General features: G+C 48.8%; 1 protein-coding gene across 1 annotated transcript; it reads left to right on the top strand.

The window, feature by feature from the left end:
- The first annotated feature begins 19112 nt into the window (after positions 1–19112).
- GUCA2B (guanylate cyclase activator 2B) lies at positions 19113–21677 on the top strand. Its single transcript, XM_054571591.1, has 3 exons — positions 19113–19232; positions 20452–20638; positions 21432–21677. Exons 1-3 carry the CDS (start codon positions 19113–19115, stop codon positions 21500–21502), a joined length of 378 nt encoding a protein of 125 aa, XP_054427566.1. The 3' UTR covers positions 21503–21677.
- The last annotated feature ends 206 nt before the right edge of the window (positions 21678–21883 follow it).

The following is a 21883-nucleotide window of genomic DNA, read 5'->3' on the forward strand; positions in this document are numbered from 1 at the left end:
GAATGACCCATGGACATGGACAACAGAGTGGGAACTGACTGTGGGAGCGGGGGGTGGGGTGGGGTGGGATGGGTAGAGGAAGGCAAAGGGGAAAAATTGAGACAACTGTAATAGAATAAACATTATTTAAAAATAAAAAATTTTTTTTAATAAATGAATGGTGAGTGATGACTATCTCACAGGGTTATTGTGAGGATTAAACCAGAAAATACATGCAAGGTTAGCAAAGCATCTGGCTCCTGTCTAACTCAAAACAAAGGTTGCCTTTTATTGTCATTATTGTTTTGGATAACAGCTTATCAAGATTATTTTCCTTTTCTTTTTCATTTTTTAACTTGTTACTGCAGTACAACACACATACATAAAAGCACAAAATTATTTGAATGTTTGGCCATACCCCCACCCCACTTCATCTAAGGCCCTTTTGCCAGAGCATCCCTCCTGCACATACTGCTCCTGTCCAGCAGTGCAGTGATCACGCCTAACTGGGCCAGTTAAATGGTGGCCAGTTGGCTGCCCTGCTCCAACTAAGAAACCGATGTAGAAAAGTCCGTTCCCTTGAAATACCAGCAACAGCCTTCTGGAGACTCTGGTGTCAATGTAGACAATAAAGTCAAGGACACACCTTAGCTCTAGGGCCTTCTGTGGTTTCTGAGTGCTGACTGCAAATGCAGCCACAAAGTTAATGGTTTTCTCATCTCCTTTCTTAAATGGGGATCCTGCCTTTCATAATGATGGTGCCAAGAACTACTAGACAATAAAATACCAAACAGGCAGGGGTAAACTCGGAAGTGGTCTTTATTCATTCATTCAATTATTTATCGGACATCCACTTCATTTGGTGTTATCACTGAGTTACACGGTAAGGATAAAAATACAAACAAGTTATGGCATCATAGAATTAATCTTCTGGTAGGCCAAATAGATACTGAATAACTAATTATGAGTTTAATGAGTGTTATAAAAGGGGAAGTCTGGAGTTCTTTGTAAATATATAAAGGGGCAGCTAACTTCGTGGAATGAGGATGGGGAATCAGGCAAGGCTGTCCTGAAGTGTCAAAGTTGTCCAAGCAGAGTCTGAATGTACGGGACAGGTGAGGCCACTCACAGACTCCCCTTTGTAATGAGTCTTCATCAACACTGTGACTCCGTTGTTACTAACCCACACTGGAGCTGCACCCTGAAAACGCAAGACCTTTCTGAGTGCCTGGAAGTTCCGCACGGGCAGTGGGGACCCTGACTCTGAAGGGGAAGCCAGGGCATTCACATCTAAAACCCACCCTGCCTTACCTGCCTCAGCACTAGAGGGATGACCCCAGTGTGTGTGGCCAAAACTCCCATTGTGATAAGTCCTCATTGTTGCTGCTCTGTTGTAAGTCTTCTGCTTTGGGTCTTCATATGTAAAAATTCAGCTTCAGGAGTTCCAAGAAAATGCCTCTTCTCTCCAAAGTCTGCCTTTCAAGACAGATTGACAAACGTGTTTATTTTTATAAAGGGCCAAATAGTAAATATTTTAGGCTTCAGGAGCCATACAGTCCCACTCACAACTCCTCAGTTAATACTGTTGTTGTAGTGCCAAAGCAGCCGCAGACAATTCATATGCAAATAGGCACAGCTGGCTCCACTAAAACTTTATTTACTAAAACAGCCACCTGAGCTGCCCCACCTGCATAGTCTGCTGACTCCTGTTCTAGACTATTGTCTTTCTGTGGATTTACAAAGTCTAGCCTGAAACTTAAGAGTAGCAATGATTTCTTTGTTCTAGATTGTGTTCTCCCATCTCTTTCTTGGGCAATGAGCTCTCTAAACTCAAGTCTAGGCATTTTTATGGAGGTTTTATCACAGAGGTATAATTGATTACTAATCAGTCTCCATCCCCTCACCCTCCCTGGAGGATGGCCTGATCTCTGACTCCTGAAGCTATCTCGGTCACCAGTCATCTCTGAGCATACAAAAGACACTCATCGCTCAGGGATTACAAAAGTATTAGAAGCTCTTGAGTTAGGAACCAGGATTAAAAATTAAATATTAGAATACAAGATGCCCCTCGCACACCTATCACTCAGAAAATTACAAGGGTTTTAGAAGCTCTGGGCCAGAAACCAGAGACAAAAGCAAACATATTTCTCATTATCCCTCAGCATGCTAGGAAAAGCTCCTTTCTTTCTGCTTGGGACACTGTCTTGGAAGGATGAGCTGCCCGGAGCTGCAGCCACACTTTGGGTCATGGTAGCCCCCAGGCTACACCTTAGAGAGAATGACCCAGAGTCCCCTGGGAATTCTGAAGGCTCAAGTGCCCAAGCCCTTTCCCAGGGTGAGCAAAGTTTCTAAGAAAACCTGGACCAAATTCAGCTCTTGATTGTGTAGGAAGCAGGACAAGGAACAAGCACATTCAGGCGTCCCTGGGTCATGGTGGACAGAAGGCCGCCTCCCTTCCCCTGCCGCTGGCGCCCACGGCATGCACATCACTCTCCCAGGAGACAAACTCAGTGGCTCATCCCCGGAAGCTCTCCACGGATGGCAAGTCAAGTTCACAGCTAAGCACAGTGAGGAATTTCTGGTTGAGTTTTCGTGCAGAGCTGCAGAAGTGCTTGGTTTTATTTACACAGCTTGGTACCCAGAAGGATTGTCAAGATGTTGAGCTCTTATGTATACAAATCACTCCACCAAAGTTGATATAAACCACCCGGGCAATTTGCAACATCCTAGACCAGTCTCGGTTCTCTGGGGTCACCTTCTGAGGAGACTCTGCTGGGTCCTTAGAATGTAGTCAAAGAGCTCAGCCATCAAGGACTTTTCCAAACACGTTCATGAGGCTGCGAAAACTGTGCCTTCTCCCCACATTGGCCCAGCAGCCTGGGGCGCTCCACTGGGCTAAGGCCAGAGGAAGCTCATTTTTCTTTTCCTTCCTGCTAGGATCACACCTCTTTTACAGAGTGGCTCTAACAGGAAGCAACTTTGGGAGAAGCTGTAAGGAATCCTGCTGTTAGAGAGAAGCTAGGCTCGAGGTCTTTGGTGGGGCTCTCTCTCTCTGTCCCTTGACTGTCTTTCAGCTCCTTCCTTTGTGTGCTCCGGGTTCATGTGGAACCAAAGGCAAGACTCCAAAGTGGGCTGGGATTTACTCCTGGGACAGGGGAAAGTCTAATGGGAAAGAGAAACATACACACAAGGCATACTTGTAGGTGCACTCAGAATGAGGAAAGCCAAGATTTCTAAGATCGAGTCTTCCCCCTTCAGGAAGTTCATATTGAAAACACCGAGTAGTTACTAAGTGTCTAGCCATGTTCTATGTGTTCTTCATGTAATAACTTAATCGTCACAACAACCCTCTGAAGACTGTGCTATTATTATCATCATCCCCACTTTACAGATGTAAAAACAGAGGCACTGAGAGTGTAACTTACTTGCCCAAGACTGCACACATAGTGACAGAGCTCAGATTTGGACCCTGCAGTGCCATTCTAGAGCCCTCTAAGACTCAAGGGCCCACAAAGCCCTGGGTGGTCCCACCTTGGGGCCTGCTCTCTGTGTCTCAGGCCCCAGGTGCGCTCCCACCGCAGCAACTTGGCATTAGCTCCTCCCTCTGCACAAATTGCCTTGCTCTCTTCCTCCCTCAAACCTTCCCTCTACCCCTGGCCCTTGAACACATTCAGTCCATGCTTTTACCTGCTACAGCACTATCCTTGTCAGTGCAGTATCACGCTAATTGGATGATTCTTAAATTAACATGTGTCCCTTCTCTGCACCAACATGAATGGAAACACGGTGTGAGGTACAGAGGTCATTTTAGATTTTCTAATAGCCACATTTAAAGAAGTAAAAAGGTACTAGTGAGATTAATGTTAATACTGTATTTTATTTAGCCCAACACATCCAAAATATCATCCTTTCAACCTGTAAGCAAACTAAAAATCATTACTGACATATTTTACATGATTTTCATCCTACTCACTCTTCAAAATGTAGTCTGCATTTACACACAGCACATCTCCGTTCAGACCAGCCACATTTCAAGTGTTTGACCGCCACGTGTGACTTGTGGCTACTGTATCGACAGTGCAGGTCTCATCCAACCTCCTGGCCTCCGGGAGGTCAAGTGTGGCTATTTTGCAGGGGATGCAACTGAGATCCAAAGTGGATAGTCCAGAGGGTCTCGGCTGGGGGGATTTCTCCCAAGGAGTATATGGCAACGTCTGGAGACAGTTTTGGTTTTTTAAAGATTCTATTTATTTATTTTCAGAGAGAGGAGAAGGGAGGGAGAAAAAGAGGGAGGGAAACATCAATGTGTGAGAGAAACATCCATCAGTTGCCTCCCAGATGGGGACCTCACCCGCAACCTAGGCTTGTGCCCTAAAAGGAAACCAAACCAGTGACCTCTCGACTCTCAGGTCAGTGCTCAGTCCACTGAATGACACCAGCCAGGGCCGGAGACAGTTTTGATTGTCATCATTTTGAATGGGGAAAGTGTTGCAAATGCTACTAGCATCCACTGGGTGGAGGCCAGGGATGCTGCTACAAGTCCTACAACGTACAGGACAGCCCCTCACAATAAAGAACGACTTGGCCAAAGACATCAGTAGTGCCCAGGGTGAAACAAAGGACTCTGGGGCTCACGCTTGCATTCATTGAGTCTTTCCTCATCCCCTCCTGTTTCCAGAGCCTGTTCCTTCTGTTGTCTATCCTGTCAGCTGTGCCAATTCGAGGCTCACCACCGTGGGTTTGTCTTCCCCACCCCAACCCCAAAATATGCACACCAAGCAGCTGGAAGGTGGGATCCAGTGGCGATTTCCATTGCAAACCATTTCTGAGTATCGTTAAAAATCTTCACTAGAGTTTGTGGAAAGAGGGTAGGAGCGCCAGACCGTGAACAGAGGCATTGTCTCCGCCTAGCCCTGTCTGCCTGCGGAGTTGGCCTCCACTGGAGACAAGCTGGAATATGCATGAGACAGTCCCATGTCCCTAGGGGATCTTGACAATGACAACACACAGCCTGGGGCAGAGAAAACACCCAGAGCCCTGCCCTTGAAGACTCCCCTCCCCTCCCTTAGCACTCAGCAAGGGGGGCTGGTGCTGCCAAAGGACTGACAGCATCCCTGAAACGCGTCGATCTGTCAGCTCCCTCCCACACTCTACCATGTGGGAAGGAGGTTTAGGAAACACAGCTCCACAGAATTCACTTCCTAAAAGGGCCAGCCCAACACATTTATAAAGCAGGGAATCTGACTGAGATTTACTGGGATTTCCCCAAGGCTTCCCCATGTGCCTTGTGAGCAGGCCCTGCCACCACCCCATGCACTCTGGGGCGGGCGGGACACCTGCTTGCACCGATGACCCAGGTCTTGAGGAAACAAAGTAAAAGTACCTACTAGAGGGCCTGGCCTTTATTGGAGATCTAATTTTTAAAAATAACTCTCAAATAGACAGCAACCTAGAGGGAGCATGAACTGAATCACTCAGTGCTTCTAACAGTTGCCAAAACCCTCAATCTTCACATGTGAATTTTGTTTTTGACAGTTTTATTGAGGTATAATTGACAAACGCTGAAGATATCTGAAGCCTACCATTCGCTAAATTTTGACAAATGTATACACTGGTGAAACCATTGCCACACTCCAGATGGTAAAACATATCTTTCTCTCCTAGTTTTCTTATGCTACTTCGATATTTCCCCCTACTTACCCATCCCCAGGCAACCACTAACCTGCTTTCTGTTTTTATGGATTTGTTGGCATTTCCTATAATTTTATATAAATGCGATTATGGAGATCCACCTTTTTTTAACCTGGCTTCCTTCACTCAGCCTATCTTGAGATTCATCCATGTTGTGGTATGTTCCTTTTCATTGCTGAATAGTACTCCATTGTGTGGTTATACCAAGAGTTGTTTATCCATTCACTTGATGTGCTATTAAAAATAAAGCTGCCATGAACACTCATGTTCAAGTCTTCCCACGGACATGTTAATACCTAGGAGTACTTACAACCCAATGGCTGGGATCATAAGGTAGGTACAAATTTGCCTTTTTAAGAAATTGCCAAACTGTTTTCCAAAGTGATTGTACCTTTTTATGTCTTATCCTTGCCAAAGTGTGACATAGTCAGTCTTTTTAATTTTAGCTGTCCTACTGGGTATAAGGTTGATATCTCAATGTGGTTTTAATTTGCATTAAAGCCATGACCATTGATGCTGAGCATTTTGTCATGTGCATATTTGCCATCCATGTATCTTCTTCGTTAAGATCTTCTGCTCATTTTTAAAAATTGAGGGGTTTTTTTCTTATTATTGCCTTTTGAGAGTTTATAGAATCTGGATTTAAATCTTTTATAGACATTTGATTTGCAAACATTTTCTCCCAGTCTGTGGCTTTGTTAGTTGCTGGTGTGCCGCCGTGGACTCCTCATCTCTCAAAGCCCCAGTTCTCTATCTCTGAAGTGAGGGCTAAGCCAGTGACTGCGTGTAAAACCATGACAACTGCCTGCACAGAGGAAGTTCTCAGCCACTACTGAGAATTGACATGATGGTGACAATTTCCATAAAGATCACAACATCCCAACAGGTTTCCAAGCCTCTTTCCAAATCATGGTGAAAGAAGAATTGGAACAATTCAGGGATGTATGTATCAACAACACAATGGATTTCTAAATAAACAGATGAGGACACATATCCATAAATGCTATCCCTTCGAATGTACCACCTTAGGGGATCCAACAATGCTTGAAAGTTTTCAGAGTCACTGTAGATTCCTGTGCCCTTTCTTCAGGAGCCCCAGGAGTGGCAAACCTTCCCGGGAAAGAAGTTGAGGACAAGCTGGTGTGCCATTTGGGGTCCAAATAAGGTACAAAAGAAACACCGTTTTCATTTGAGCGGTGAAAAAGTTGTGGAACGTAGGGACTGTGACACTTCTTTGAAGTTGAATAGCTGTTTCACTCTGACCCTTTCTGAATATTATTTCCATGACTTTTCTGATTCACTCATTTAAAAACTATGTGTTGCTTTTCAGACAGACCACCATCTTCTAGTAACTCGCCAAAATGGCCAACCCAAAGGGAAAGAGAAGAGACATGTGCTATGTGTCCTCTAGCCCTTTGAGAAAACACAGTTGTTCCGTGCATCGATTTGTTACATGCAAGTCTACAGGGAAGGCGAAACTGTAGGCATCAAGGGGATGGGCACTGTTCAAAAAGGAATACCCCGTAAGTGTCGTTGTGGCAGAGCATGGTACAACGCGGACTGCTGCTGGCATTGCTATAAACAGACAAGTTAAGGGCAAGACCCTTGCCAAGAGGATTAAGGCATCTATTGAGCACATTAAGTGCTCTAAAGTGTTGAGGCAGGTTCCTGAAGTGAGTGAAGGAGAATGACCAGAAGCAGAAGGGTTCGATGGAGGCGCCAGGCTGCTCCACCCAGAGAAGCCCACCTTGCGAGGACGAATGGGAAGAAGCTTAAGAACCCCGAACTGGAAAGTGTCACCTGTATCAGCCCATTTATTCAAGAAATACTCAAGAAATATGTACACTGTGCCAGGCATGTGCCCAGTGGGAGGGACAGGACCGTGAGCACCCAGGCGGGGTTCCCTCCTCACGATGGGGAAGACACGCCAGGCTGGGAGTCGCAAAGGTGCCGAGTGCTAAGAGGAAGTAGAGAGGGGTTTGGGGACATTTCAACTGCTATGTGGGGATGAGAGGGTTTTAAAACAGAGGGGAAATATAAGGTCATGATGTCAGAAACTGCCTGGAGTACTCGGGGACTTGAAAGAAATCCAGGGCACTTCCAGGGTGGAGAGAAGGGGGAGAAACAGGCTGGGGCAGGGATTGGGGGGCGGTGGTGTGCGCTGGAGAGGTATTCAGGGGCCAGGTTTCTTTGGATCCTTTATTCTGAAACAATGAGGGAGCCACAGTAGTGAGACATTTTCATTAGGGTCAGTTAAGCTGCTATCACAAATCAACTCCAAAATACACAACCATCAGTCATGACAGAACCCTCTCCCTCATTCACATCACACTCCAAGGCACAGATTCACGCCTGGTTGGGAGGCTGCTGTTTCAGTTATCTCCTGTCCTAGTGTAACAAACAACCACAAAATTTCAGAGGCACGCAACAGTGCTTAAGACACAAGCATCTGGAGTCGTATGGGGCTCAGCTGGACGGCTCTGCTGAGCGCTCAGGGCTCACTCACACAGCATGGGGTGGGGCCTGCAGGCTGGCCCGGGCTGAACAGGTGGGCGACTTAGCTCACCGTGTGTGTCTCCTCTCCTCCAGCAGACCGGTCCAGAATATTCACATGGAGACGGCAGAGATGCAAACAAATAAGCAGAAACACGGAGGATTTCTAAAGACTTTGGCCTGGAACTGGCACACCATCACTTCAGCCTCTTTTTATTGGCAAAAGCAATGGGATATACACTCAGCCTTTATGGGGGGCTGGGGGGAGGGACATGACGATGGACACCAATACAGGGAAGGACAAGAAGTAGAAACATTTAATCCACTCCTTCTACCGTGTCCTCTCTCCTGAATGTGTTGATTGTTGTGATGGAGCCAACCCCCAAAGCTCTGTCATCACCTGAAACCAATCAGCAAAAGGGGAAATAAGGGTGGAGGTGGCATGCTGCCACTTAAGAGCCTTGAACTACCAGTGGCCCACATCACTTCCTCTCACATTCCAGTGGTAAAAGCCAGTTATGCGATGAAGCCTGGTTGCAAGTCTGCAGCCAGACAGCGGCTCTCCAGTCAAGTCTGTGGCAGTATGGCAGGGGACAGGGAACTTTGATGGACAACTAGCCGTCTCTGCCACAGGAAGTGATTCACCACTGTGCTACCCTAAATTCCTAAGGGAACGAAAATGAGTAGAAACTTCCTGCGCCATAGCACTGCCCCAGGTAGAAGGGATGGCAATCCTTCTATAGTGGCCCAAATCACCCAGCCAGATGCTTCACAGGGGTACCAGAGAGCAGCGTACACACTCAGGCATTGATCTACCAGCGCTGCCATGATGCTGGTCTTTGCAGCTCCTAATGCAGCAGATAGATAGAGATCAGATACATTCCATTGTCCCTGGGCTCCACCTAGCCTCCTGAAGTCACACCCAGGCTCCTGAAGGGGCTCATGTGAGAGGGGATCCACCTCTCTCATGGCATGTGACCTCCCCAGTGAAGAGACTGACACGAATGCATGGGGACACCCAGCCAGCATCAAGCTCAAGGGCACAGCCAGCAGGGCGGAAGGAATCCCGGCAGCCTCTGCCTGCTCCCTCTCTGAATGTCGGCCCAGGAACACGTGCCTCTGGAAAGCGGCAGGTCGGCTTGTCAAGCCTCTCCCCAAAAAGCCAAGACAGGAAGTGAATGCCAACGATTCCCCACAGCAGTGAGAAGGGGGACGCAATTAGAGCAAATTCTGCTTACAGTTCAGATTCAATATTTGGAAGGGATAAATCCTGAAATAAGAGATTGCCTGATTTCTCTCCCAAGCCTGTGAATGGTTCATTAGCTCCTATTTGACATTTGATGGTTGAGTCTGATTGGCTTTATTGTGGTGTTGGACTTCAAGAAGCCCCCAAGACAGAGCAATCAAGTTTCACAATGGTCCCCAACTGCAAATTTAAAAACATAAATGGCAGCTGTGCCTTGGACCTCAATCCCACGCGTGCTGCAGGGGAATTTGTCTCTCATCCCCACTTAATGAACCTTAATCCTGCCTGGCAAAGCGGGGCCCCTGACTCAGCAGTTAGGATTTCCTCAGCAGTTCAGCCTGGGTGCTGCACACAAAGGACCCCCAGACCGGAGCATGATAAATACGAGTGTGTCCCCGTCTTGCGGGGGGGCCACTGAGGCACTGGAGGGATGTGAGATGAAGGTCAGGCCCTGGACGGGATGCTGTCTAACTGTACAGATGGGTCCTTTGCACCAAAAACAGAAACAATAAAGGTGGCAGATGCTCTGTTCCATGATGAGAGAATAAGGGCCACAGGAGTCCCCAAGAAGAGGAGAGGAAGAAGGGCCATGGTCAGGGCTGGCTTCCTGGAAGAAGGGGCTTGAGCAGGACATGGCGGGGGGGAGGCACGCTGGGCACAAGATGTGAGCAAAGGGCTGGAGGAGCCCCAGAACTCCCCCACTGTCCAGCTGGAGGCAGGCAGTGCCTCCCGGTGCTCCTGTCACATAGCAGGGGGTCTATCTTACCCACTTCTGAGCCCTGGTCCCCAGTGAATGTTTGTTGGCCAAATGGAGAACTGCACCTGGCCCACCTAACCCTGTCATATGCTCTCAGTATGTTGTCGTTATCATTACTGTTGCTAATGGTGTAGTTATGAACTAGCATTTGCGCCACTGCTTTGTGAGATCAGGAGGCCAGGAATCCAGGAACCTCTGTAGGGTAGCTAGCATTTATGGAGGAAAGTGGAGAAGGCTTACTTTCTCCCTCAGTTGCTCTCTTTAACCCCTAGAAGGGACATTCGGAGGACAGAGAGGACAAAGGGACACCTATTGAGGGTCTACAATGTGTCCAGTACTGTGAGGGGTGCCTTATATCTACTTATTGCTCACACAGGCAAGGCATACAGTGCTTATGACGCCAACTTGGGAGCTCTGCCAGGCAAGTTGGCAAACCTCCCTGTGCTCCAATGTTCTCTGCAAACAGAGTTTTCTACAGCCTCAGGATGTATGAGACATCTGTGTATTTGTACTTGTAGAGACCTGAGCTAAGGGCCTCACCGGTCACCAGCTGCCAGTGATCACTAGCAGGCATCCGGTGCTCTCCTTTGGTCCTCGTGATCCCCACGGTGCAGCCAAGGTGCGTCATTTCCATCTCCCAGCTGAGAGCACTGGCACTCAGAGAAGTGAATGATTTGTATCTAGATGGATGCTGGAGGGAGACGAGGGAGTTAAAGAAGGGAGAACACTTCGATCTGGCTGCCAAGGGGATGGGCACCTACCCGGGTCCTCCATATATTCCCCAGCTTCCAGGAAGCTGAGCTATGGCCTGCCTCCCAGCTCCCTGCCTCCATCTGTCTGCACCACAGGCCCTGCTCCCACCCTGGCCCCAAACCACCAGGCCTCCTACATCAGACATGGCCCCTGCTGCCACCCAGCCACTCATCACAGCCAAGCATGTGTGGTCTTTCTTCCAGTACCCAACACACACTCTTACACCATCACATATTCACATTCACACACACGCTATCACATACTACTCAGGTACATATCTGCTCACACACGTGTGAGGGCCTACACATACTCATACACACTCCCATACCCATATACATACCCATATACAGATGCACACAGACACAGAAACATACCCATATACACATGCTCCCACACACCAAAACACCATTCTTGTTCTTGTATGCACATTGCTCACATGCACTATCGGATATACAGTGTCCGTCCAGAAAAGTCTGCCACATTAATATACCGGGAATGGTTTACGCAACATCAATGTAACCTGGCAGCCAAGGAGAGTGGACTGGAATGCACATGCATGAACAATGACAACTTCACTGTACTAGTTCACTGGGGGCAATAGATGTCAATGTGTGAGCAAGGGTACTGTGTGGATGTCACATTCAAAATGACTGAGTAGAGCAACAAATCTGCATCAGACTTTGTGTTAAGCTTGAACATCCCTCTGCAGAAATTATTTGGATGATTCAGAAGGCCACAGCTATGGGCAACTGGTGCTTGGCAGCTTCATCACGAGAATGTGCCCACTCAATGCATTACATCTCATGAAGAGTTTTTTGGCAAAACATCATATCACCCAGGTGACTCGGCACCCCTACACCCCAGATTTGGTGTCTTGCAACTTCTGGCTTTTCCCAAAACTAAAATCACCTCTGAAAAGGAAGAGATTTTAGACCATCGATGAGATTCATGAGAATACAACGGGGCAGCTGATAGCGACTGGGAGAACTCTGTGAAGTCACACGGTGCCTACTTTGAAGGAGACTGAGGCATCATTGTCCTCTGTACAATGTTTCACGTATCTTGTATCTTCTTCAATAAGTGTCTCTATTTTTCATAGTAAATGCCTGGATATATTCTGGACATGCCGGTACACCCATTCATATTCACGCACACACCCTCACCTAGAGACACAAAGAGCACACATATATACACATGTTCACAGGCATGTAGGCATGTACACACATGCTTACTCACATACAAACCACGTACACACACACACACTGACCACACACGCCATTGACCACCATGGGAGGAGGGCAGGAATGCTGGCAGGAGCCAGGGTCATAGGCACACACCACCTCCTCCCAGAACAGCTCACCACAGGCAACACCATCTCTGGAGGTCCCAGTCTCATCCTCGCCCTGGTTCTCCACTGCCCCTGCTGCCCGTTGGCTGACCCCAAGACCCAATTTCAGTACCAGGCCTCTCCTGTGGCCTGAATTCTTTCCTTCCTCTCCTCCCCATTTCAGCCTTGTTGTTCACCTCAGTATCTACTATCTGGGAACCAAGGACTCGGGCATCTGCCAGCAAGTCATTGGACTTTCCCTGTGACCTCATTGCACCTCCTAGCAGCTCCAAGGAGTATTGCTAGGTGGCTGTCATGGTCACATTGGTAGGACTCCCTTAGGTGTAGACAAAAGGACAGAGGGGCTTTCCATTGTCCTTCAAATCATAAATGTCTACTCAACCTATAACTCAAGTGGTGCCCTAGCGAGATCCAGATTCATTAAGGAACAAGGACAGTTTGTCTCTTTCTGTCTGCAGTGTTCCCTGCCCTTCACCAGAGGGCAGCCCTGATTCACGTGTGTTTAAACATGTCACTGAACCCCCAGCCCAGAAATTGGCTGGAGAGAAGGTAGACAAAACTGAGAGGAGTGTATGTGTGTGTAGATCAGTACAATATGGGTAGACTGAGTAAATGATGCCAAGTGAATGAGATTCAGTTACTAATATTGGGGCACAAATTTGGTTGAGATTCCTGTTGGTCAAAGCAAAAACAAAACCATTTACTGGGTCATCCACTTCTCTAGGGAAAGGTCAAAATTGCATTTAGAAGGCTGCTGGGAAACCCCCCACAACTTGTTTTATACAGCTCTCCATACAGGGTCTTCCAGATTGATTCTGCTCCTGTGTTAGGCCCAATATGCTGATCCTCTTTAAATTTGTCACCTCTCCATTTTCCCCTTAATTTAAAGTGATAATTCAGAGCTCTAGCTCTATAGCAAGGTCTCCATTCTCCCTGGGTCCACTTCCTCTCCTCCTCTCCTCTGGATCCTGCTCCAATCAGATCTTCACATATTACTTTCCTGAAATTGACCTTGTCAAAATTACAAGCAACTCCATGTCACCAAACCTAGGGGCAGTGCTTAGCCTTCATCTTAGCAGACCTAACCAGGTGAGCATGTTCTTGTTCCTGAAACACTTTCTTCATTGGCCTCCATCACTGCTCTTTCTCCACCCGCTTTACTGATTGTTCCCGCTCTGTCTTACCTTCAAATGCTGCAATGCTCTTCAATGCCTTGGACCTGAGACTTCTCTTCTTCTACATTCAGTTACTCCCTCAATCCAGTTTCAGGACTTTTAAGTATCAGATACTCCCTGATGACCACAACATGTGTATCTGTGGCCCACGTCTCTAGTCACATGTCAAGCAGGCATTGCAAACGTAATATGTCCAATCTTTTGGTCCTCTCACCTCACAGTTCTCATCTTGCCATTTGACTTGGAACCAGGTTAGAGTTGTCCTTGACTCCTTTCTTCATTCACCCCTTCCATCCGAGGAAACAGAAAATCCTGTGGGCTGTGACTTCAATGAAGCTGTAGAAGCCAACCCTTCCTCACCACCTCTATTCTGATGCCCCATCCAAGCCACTGGCAATGCTCTGTGGTCAGTGGCTTTGTCTGCTTTGTTGGCCGATGCATCCCTTGTACCTAGAATTGTTCCTGGCACATAGTAGACCTTAAGTAAATTTTTGTTGATTAAGTTATAAAATACCCTAGAGTTTGTTGTGTACAGAAGACACAAAAAGGATTCTGTATCTTGATAAATAAATGATTTTACAACTGTAAAAATAATAATAACCAACATTTTTTGAATACTTACCATGTGCCAGAACACTTACCTATGACAAGAAGATGGTAGATGAGAGAAATGAGGCTCAGAGAAGTAGAAAATTGTCCAAGGTCAACGTCTAGTGGTTGGTAGAACAGATATTTGAATCATCGCTATTTATTCTATTTATAAAGTATTTGTTGAGCACCAGTTATGTGCCAGGTATTGTTTACGGGGAAACAAACTAGACAAATTTCGTACTCTAATAGCGCTTACATTCTAATAAGGAGAGAAAACGCAAGAAACAAAACATATATATGACAGGTGTTGTACAAAAACAGGTAAAGAAATGGGTGAAAATAAAAGAAAGCTCTTGAGGGAGGATGGTCAGGAAAGATGTCTCTTTGGGGAAGTGACATCTGAACAGAGACCTGGATAAAGTGAGGAGGTGAGCCATATAAATATGCAGGTAAAGAGCAAAGAGCCCAAGGTAAACAACCTTTGACATATCTGGGTGACAGCAAGGCAGCAAGTACGGCTGGAACCCAGAGAGTGAAAGTCATAGATTTTGGAGTTGAGGTCATAGATAGGGAGGAACACCACAGGGACCCTGCAGGCCAGTGGAAGTGTTCGGATTTTACCCTGCGTAAGGTGAGAAGCCATTAGTAGGTTTGAACAGAGAGAAACGGTCTAACTTAGGTTTCCACAGAATCACTCTGGCTAGTACAGAGAGGAAAGCCTGAAGAGGGTCAAGAGTGGACATAGAGAGATCTGTTTGGAGCTCTCTCTTGGCCAAGCTATGGAGCCTGGTTATTTGGTCAGGTACTAGTCTAGATGTTGCTGTAGAGATATTATTTTAGATGCAATTAACATTTTAAATCAGTAGAATTTAAATGATTAAGGTGGGCAGACTTCATCCAATCAACTGAAGGTCTCAAGAGCAAAGACTGCCCCAACCCGTGTGGCTCAGTTGACTGGGCCTTGTCCCACAAAGCCAGAGGTGATGGGTTCACTCTCCAGTCGGGCACATGCCCATGCAGATTCGGTCCACCCTGAGGCATGGGCGGGAAGCAACTGATGGAGATTTCTCTCTCACGTCGACCTTTCTCTCCCTCTCTTTCTTCCCCCCTTCTCCTCTCTCTAAAAATAAATAAATAAAATCTTAAAAAAAAAAAAAAGAGCAAAGACTGAAGTCTCCTAACAAAAAAGAAATTCTGCCCTCACACTGCAGCACAGAAACCCTGCCTGAGTTCCCTGCCTGCTGGCCTCTCCGGCAGCTTCAGACTCGAGATTGCAATATCAGCTCTTATCTCAATGTCCAGCCTGCCACTTCCTTAAAATCAATCTAGATAGACAGACAGACAGACAGACAGAGATCTATAATAGAATAGGACATTTATCTCTCTCACCTATTGGTCTGTTTCTCGAGAGAATCCTGACTAATACAAGGCTGTTGCAATAATCCCTGGGAACAAAGATCAATGACGATGGCTCGGACTTAACAGCAGTGGGGATGGTGAGATGTGAGTAGAGTCTAGAAATATTGCGAAGGTGGAGTTACTGGATTTGGCCGTGAATTGAATTTGGCTAGTAGAAGAAAAAGAGGCATCGAGAATGACTCCCGTATTTTTGGCCTGAGCAACTGGATGAATGGTAGTGCCCCCAGCTGTTAGGGGAGAAGCTGAGGAGCTAGATCTGTGAGTCCACAGCTGAGAGAAGAGGTCAGGCTAGGGAGTGAACAGGGCACCTAGTGGTGATTTTGAAGCACATGAGACTGGATAGGATCATCAGCCTTGGTGGCTGTAGACAAAGGAAAGTGGTCTGAGGACTGAGGCCTGGAGCCCCTGGGGCGTTCTAAGATCTAGAGGTCAAAAACAGAAAGAAAACCCAACTAAGAAAACTGAGAGGATGGGCCAATGAGACTGACAGAAAAGCTGGAGGACATGCCTCCCAGACACTAAGGAGAGAAAGTGCTTTATTCCAAGGACAGAGTGGTCAGCTGTGACAAATGCTCCTGGGGAAATGGCCAGTTTGAAGTCAGGGAGAGTCACAGGCTCAGGGCACCATGGTGGCAGGCACTTAACAGGAAACCCTGTGTGGAGAAAGGAGCAGCCCAAACACACACACAGGCCACCTGTCCTTCACTCTGACGGAGGCTTCCACACAGAGACCAGAGTCACAGCTGCTTCCCACGTTCCTAAAGAAGGGAGTGTCCTGAGAGGCATCAGTGTACAGTGGCTCAGTGGGTGCAGCAGCAAGGGTTTATGTCTGGTTTTGATGGATGATGGGTCATTCGTGAAGCGCTTAGAAAGACATGGATTGAAATGTGAATTTGCGCCGTGTTAGGTCGATAAGAAAATCACACTTGTTCCCAGGAAAACAGAGACATACGATGAGCCCTGGCAGGAGGGGCTGGAAGGTGGACAAGGGAATGAGACCATGGCCACAGGGGTCTCCAAAACCTGCAAGTTTCTTTCTTGTCCCTTCGTGTAGGGTCAATGCGACTTAACTTGCTCTGGTGGAAAGAACAAGGATTTGGGGAGTCAAGCAACCTCATGAGAAACTCAAAAGCTGGAGGCTGATCATCTTTTCACAAATGAGAACGTGAGGTCACAGGGGTGATGTCACTTGCCCACGGTCATACATTTGGTCAAACCCAGTTCTGGACAGATGGCACATCGTAGTGTTCGGGCTGCGCAGGACTAAGATGAGAACTGTTCCGGCTGTAGGTTCAGAGACGGGGTTTGCCAGGGAGGACCCCATGGAGAAGGAGAGGCAGGACCCCCACCACCTGACTCTGTGGCCCCGCAGGCCAGGCTCACGCTGGTCACCTGTTGCAGGCTCCGCTGGGGTGGGATTTTGTAAGTGTGAACTCACAGCGGCCACTATGAGGTCGTTCATTGTTTCTTCTACTTACTGATGAGGAAGCAGAGGCTCAGGGCGGCGCTGGTGCTTTAGTGGTGAGCCGAGCTGCCTTCCACGGAGCAGAGGCTCATAGAAGCCAAGTAACGTGTCTGAGAACAAACAGCTGAAAAGTCATTTAAACCCAGAGCTTCTTCCCTCCAAGGCCTGAATTCCTCTTTCTGTGACACTGTAAGCTGAGTAGAGGCGAGAATTCCAAATATAGAACGTGCTCACCCCTCTTGCTCTCACAGTAACTCTAAAAAAATAATATAAACGGAGCCACTTTAAAGCAGAGCCAGAGCCGCGGCCCGAAGCTGCCATCCCAGAGGAGCTGCCTCACATGTCTTCCGCGTCCAACCTTTGGAACAGTGAGACGGGGCGCAATAAACCGTGGACTCAGCCTCCAGCGACACCGTGTCCCAAAGAACTGTTTGCGGAGATAACAAGAAAGCAGATCATCGTGATTGCCAGGCTAAACATCAAAAACTGTTTAGAATTTACATCCCTATGTTATGTTATCTGCCCTGATAGAAATGCCTTCCCTCTTGATGTAATCGTTCCCCTTCCTTTTCTTGTAAATACCCCTCACCTTTGTCTCCTAATTAGAACATTATTTGGGTTTCTGTCTCAGTCCGTGCTTCCCAAAGTAACTATTCTTTGATCTCAAATAATTGCTTGTTGCCTCTCTCTTTGAAAGGGCTTTTATTGTTAGGTGAACACGATATTAAACATGGTGCTCGAGCTTGTTGGGCCTTAGGTTACTCATCTGTGAAATGAAGACAACCATTACATTCATCCTATAGAATTAAACAGGATTACGCCCACAAAAACAGCATTGCGCCTAACACACAGTGCAGGTTCAAGAAATTAGAGTTATTGTAACTGATGACGATTTTCAGCTCACGGATGATAAAGCATGTAGGAGTCCAATAATGTCTTCATACTCTAAGGAGTAAAGGCTGAAATCTGGATTCAAAGCAAAACAGAGGAAATACCCAAGTTAAGAAAGGAGATGAGCACTGCAGCTGGTAGAAAGCGTCTGTGAGAGCATGAGATGAGATTAGTTAGGCCTGCGTGAGGACAGTTGGTCTGAGGGAGCATGATGAGATGTTAGGCACAGGGTGGAGAGTGGGCCTTCCCTGCCTAGCTGGCCTTTCTGGGCTTCAAATCAATGTTATTGTGGGTGCCTACCATGTACCAGGCTCAGTGCCCAGCAGAACGAGGGCTGGCACAGGTACTGTTTATAGCTGCCTGGGCAGGCAGTGGTGATAACACCTTGTAGACTTTACCCTCTTGTCCCTGACCCAACCTTCAACCACGGAGGCATGGGTTACGCATTGCCTAGAAAGCAACGGTGAGCGTAAGGGCCCTGCGACGGCGCCTGTGGCCTAGGAGGAGAGGGCGAGCTCCAGCAGGCCCCATCGTTCTCACAGCAACCTCACGCAGTGGGCTCTGTCATTCTGCTCATTCGATGGAAGAAGGAACTAAGGCCCAGTCAGAGTTGATGTGACTTGTCCCAGATGACACAGCTGCAGCAGACTTTGGACCAAGTCAATCAGACTCCAAGGCCAGGCTCTTTCCTCCATGCTGGGAGAGGCTATTGGCTTCTGAAAGGTACAGACGGGTGAGTTGAGTCAAACATGACTCGAGGGCATGCAGGAACACATAGGAGATGCTGGCAGAGGCAGGCGGAGAGCCTGGGTCCAGACTAACCAGAAGGATGGTTCTTAGAATAGAGCTGGGAAGAGTGGAGGAAGAGATGTGGAGCTCGGGGCACAGAGTTCTGCCTCTGCCTACGTTGCCTGGGGCCAGCCTGTCTGTCTGCATCTTTTCCCCAGAGAAGAACCATGGGCTGACCTGGTCAAAGAAACCTGAGTCCCTGCTTTGCCACGAGTGCCATGACCTGGGACAAGTCACTTTAACTCCCTGTTTGTAAAATTGTCTCCCTATCACTTCACGTGGTTGAGTATCTCGAGAAGTGAAGAAATTGGTGTGGTCCAAGGCCCTTCCCCACAACACACGCTTGGGCCCTGGGCCACCCTGCCTTCAGTCCCTTCCTGGGAATACACTCTAGGCTTGTGACAAAGCCAGCCAGGTGCCAACCCCACCCCAGCTGGCCAGTTAATGAGTTACCAGGGTGCTGGAGTGTGGCTTATAAAAGCTGCTGGCCAGGGAAGCAGGTGGCAGTTGGGTGGATGGCTATGGTGGTCTACGGTGGGGGCAAGATGGGTGGCAGGACGATGTCAGGGCTTCTGTCTGGAGTGGCTGTGGTCCTCCTGGTGGTCCTGCAGAGCACACAGTCAGTCTATATCCAGGTGAGTCCTTCCGGCCAGCATGGCCTTTGACTAAAGGTTCCCATGGTGGGAGGCTGGGATGAAGAGGGAACACTGGGAATTCATGGGGTTCAGGGGGCATAAGGCTTAGGATTCAGCCCGATACCCAGTCACAGCCCAGGAACAAAGACAGCTGGTGGGTGTGTAGGCAGCTGTCATCCCTATCAGATGGTGACATCAATAATAATAGGCCGCTGCTATTCGTCATTGCTCTCCTTAAAGACCCATCCTGGTCAGAGGTCAGAATGTGGAACAAGACGTGCTGACTGTCCTTGAGACACCCGGAACAGGGAGAGGAGGCCCCTGTGTGCTCCCATAGCTCTGCATATGCACCCACATATGGGTTCAGGGCAGGGGATCGCCAGAAAACCTTTCCCTTTTTGGTAACTTGAGCGGATGTTGCAGGACCAGCAGGCAGTAGCCAGGCACAAAGGACTCGGACTGCTCCAGACAGAGGGCACAACATAAGAAAAGCCCAGAGAGAAGACAGCAGGGAAGGGGATTGGGGGAGGGGGGCATCTGGGCACAGCAGGGGGTGCCTTGAAGCAGGGGGTGCCTGTGAGGCTCAAGGAGTCACAAAAGCAGGGCCTGTCTGTGATGTGACAGGACGCCACTGGCCTCCCCAGCATGTGCAGGGACATCTGTAGCTCAGGGCGTCTCACACTGCTGACTCGGGCAGGGCTCCCTGAAAAGGAGGTCCTGCAGAGGGCTACAAGGCAGCCTCCACCTCCCCTTCCAGCCCTGGCCTTGGGCCCGGCCAGCTTGGAGTTGCCATCATTTTGTCATGTCGGTTCAGGGGAGGTCACCCAGTTACGGAGGATGCCAGGCACTGGGGAGGAGGGGACAGGATTACCTCCATTTGGCAGAGGAGGCTCAGAGCAGGGGAGACTCAGGCACCTGGTGGGGAAGAGCTGGGATTTGAACCGGGGGCCCGCTGATCTCCAAAGCCCATGCCTTGAACCACCGTGCTCCACAGCCTTGCTGTGACCGCCTCTGGCAGTTCCTGGGGGCCTGTGGCACCGGGGTGTGAGGAGTCAGATACCACCTCGCACAACCCAGGCTGTCTTTCATGTGTGCCAGATCCAGCTGATTCCACCCTAGGGGGCAAGAACAGGAAAGGCTCCCAGGGTCTTAAGAAGCCCTGCTCTGCCAGTCTGGAGTTCGATACCCTCCCCTCTTATCCCCCTTCTTCTGCCCCTAGTACCAGGGCTTCCAGGTCCAGCTGGAGTCCGTGAAGAACCTGAGTGACCTGGAGAGGCAATTGGTGGTCAGCCCCCGCCTGCACGCTCAGATCTCCCTGCCCATCTCGTGCTACCACACGGCCCTGCCACTGGACCTCAAGTCCATCTGCAGCTCCAAGGAAGCCACCAACATCTTCCAGGCCTTGAGTGAGTGTCCCTACCCCTGCGGAGCTTCCTGCCCCATTCTCTGCTCCCAGCTCCAGTTCATGTTCATTCACCTCCTGATACATTTATTGAGTACCCAGGGGCTAAGGACAGGGAGATTCAAGAAACTCAATCCCCCACCTCTCGCATTTTGGCATCAAAAGCCAGGCATGAGGAAGCCCCTCAGCTCCCAACAATCTGAACCAGCTGGTCATCCCACGTCAAAGACTTCACAGAGCGGGGGAAGGGACCCTGGGAAAGGGACCCATAAGCAATGACTGAAACGCAGTGCGATAATGGGAGAGCACAGTGGGGACACAGAGCAGAGATGACTCATGTCTGGAGAGGTGTAGAGTTTTAAATGTTTCCAAGAGGAGGTGACATCTAAGCCGAAATGTAAGGGATGAAGCAGAGCCAGTCAGGAGAATATAGGGACTAGCTGCTATTTATTGAGCACCTACTCAGCGCCAGGCCCCATGTTAGTCCTTTTGCCTGCATTCCCTTCTCACAACCACCCTGTCAGGCTGATGCTGCCCGTTTAGGAGACAGGAAAACTCAGGCACAGAGTTTAAGTGACTTGCCCAGGCACTGCTAGGAAGGAGAGGATCTGGGACTTACGCCCAAGATGCTCACCGTGCTTCTAAAATTTCATGCTCTTAATCTATGAGAAAGGTGCCAACCCATCCTCAGGGCCTCTCCTAGCCTCAGGGCCTTCTCTGGCCTCCTGGACAGCAGCTCCCTGGGCCGTAGGCGTTGCCGGTTCTGGTTCGGCTGACCGGTTTTCTCCCCTGCCCAGAGACCATCGCTAGCGACGACTGTGAGCTGTGTGTGAATGTTGCCTGCACCGGCTGCATCTGGAAACCCTGAGCCCACCCTGGACACCTTGGCCACCCACACCACTGCCCTCGCAGCCCCCATCCCCATCCAGGCTCTGGCGGTGCCCTAGCCACCTCGGTCATTGCCATCCTCCCAGGGCCCAATCAGCCAGATCTGGCACAGAGCAGCTGGACACACAGTCCCTGCTGCTGAATAAAGATTCTCCTCTCACACAGAACCAGTCCGTTTATTCATCCCCGGCAGCCATGGGCAGGGCTTCCGGGGCAGGTCGAGGACAAAGTTTGGACTAGCGTCAGGAACTTCCCTGGTTTCCAGCACCCAAGGGGTTGGTTCACGAAGCCTTATTTGGTACAGAAGGGAAGGAGGCTTGGGGGGGGGGGGGACAGTAATGAGGCACCCAAGGTGGCAGAG

Source organism: Pteronotus mesoamericanus, unplaced genomic scaffold (assembly GCF_021234165.1).
Source record: "Pteronotus mesoamericanus isolate MK-2021 breed Mesoamerican mustached bat unplaced genomic scaffold, CSHL_Meso_final contig_221, whole genome shotgun sequence".
NCBI lineage: Eukaryota > Metazoa > Chordata > Mammalia > Chiroptera > Mormoopidae > Pteronotus > Pteronotus mesoamericanus.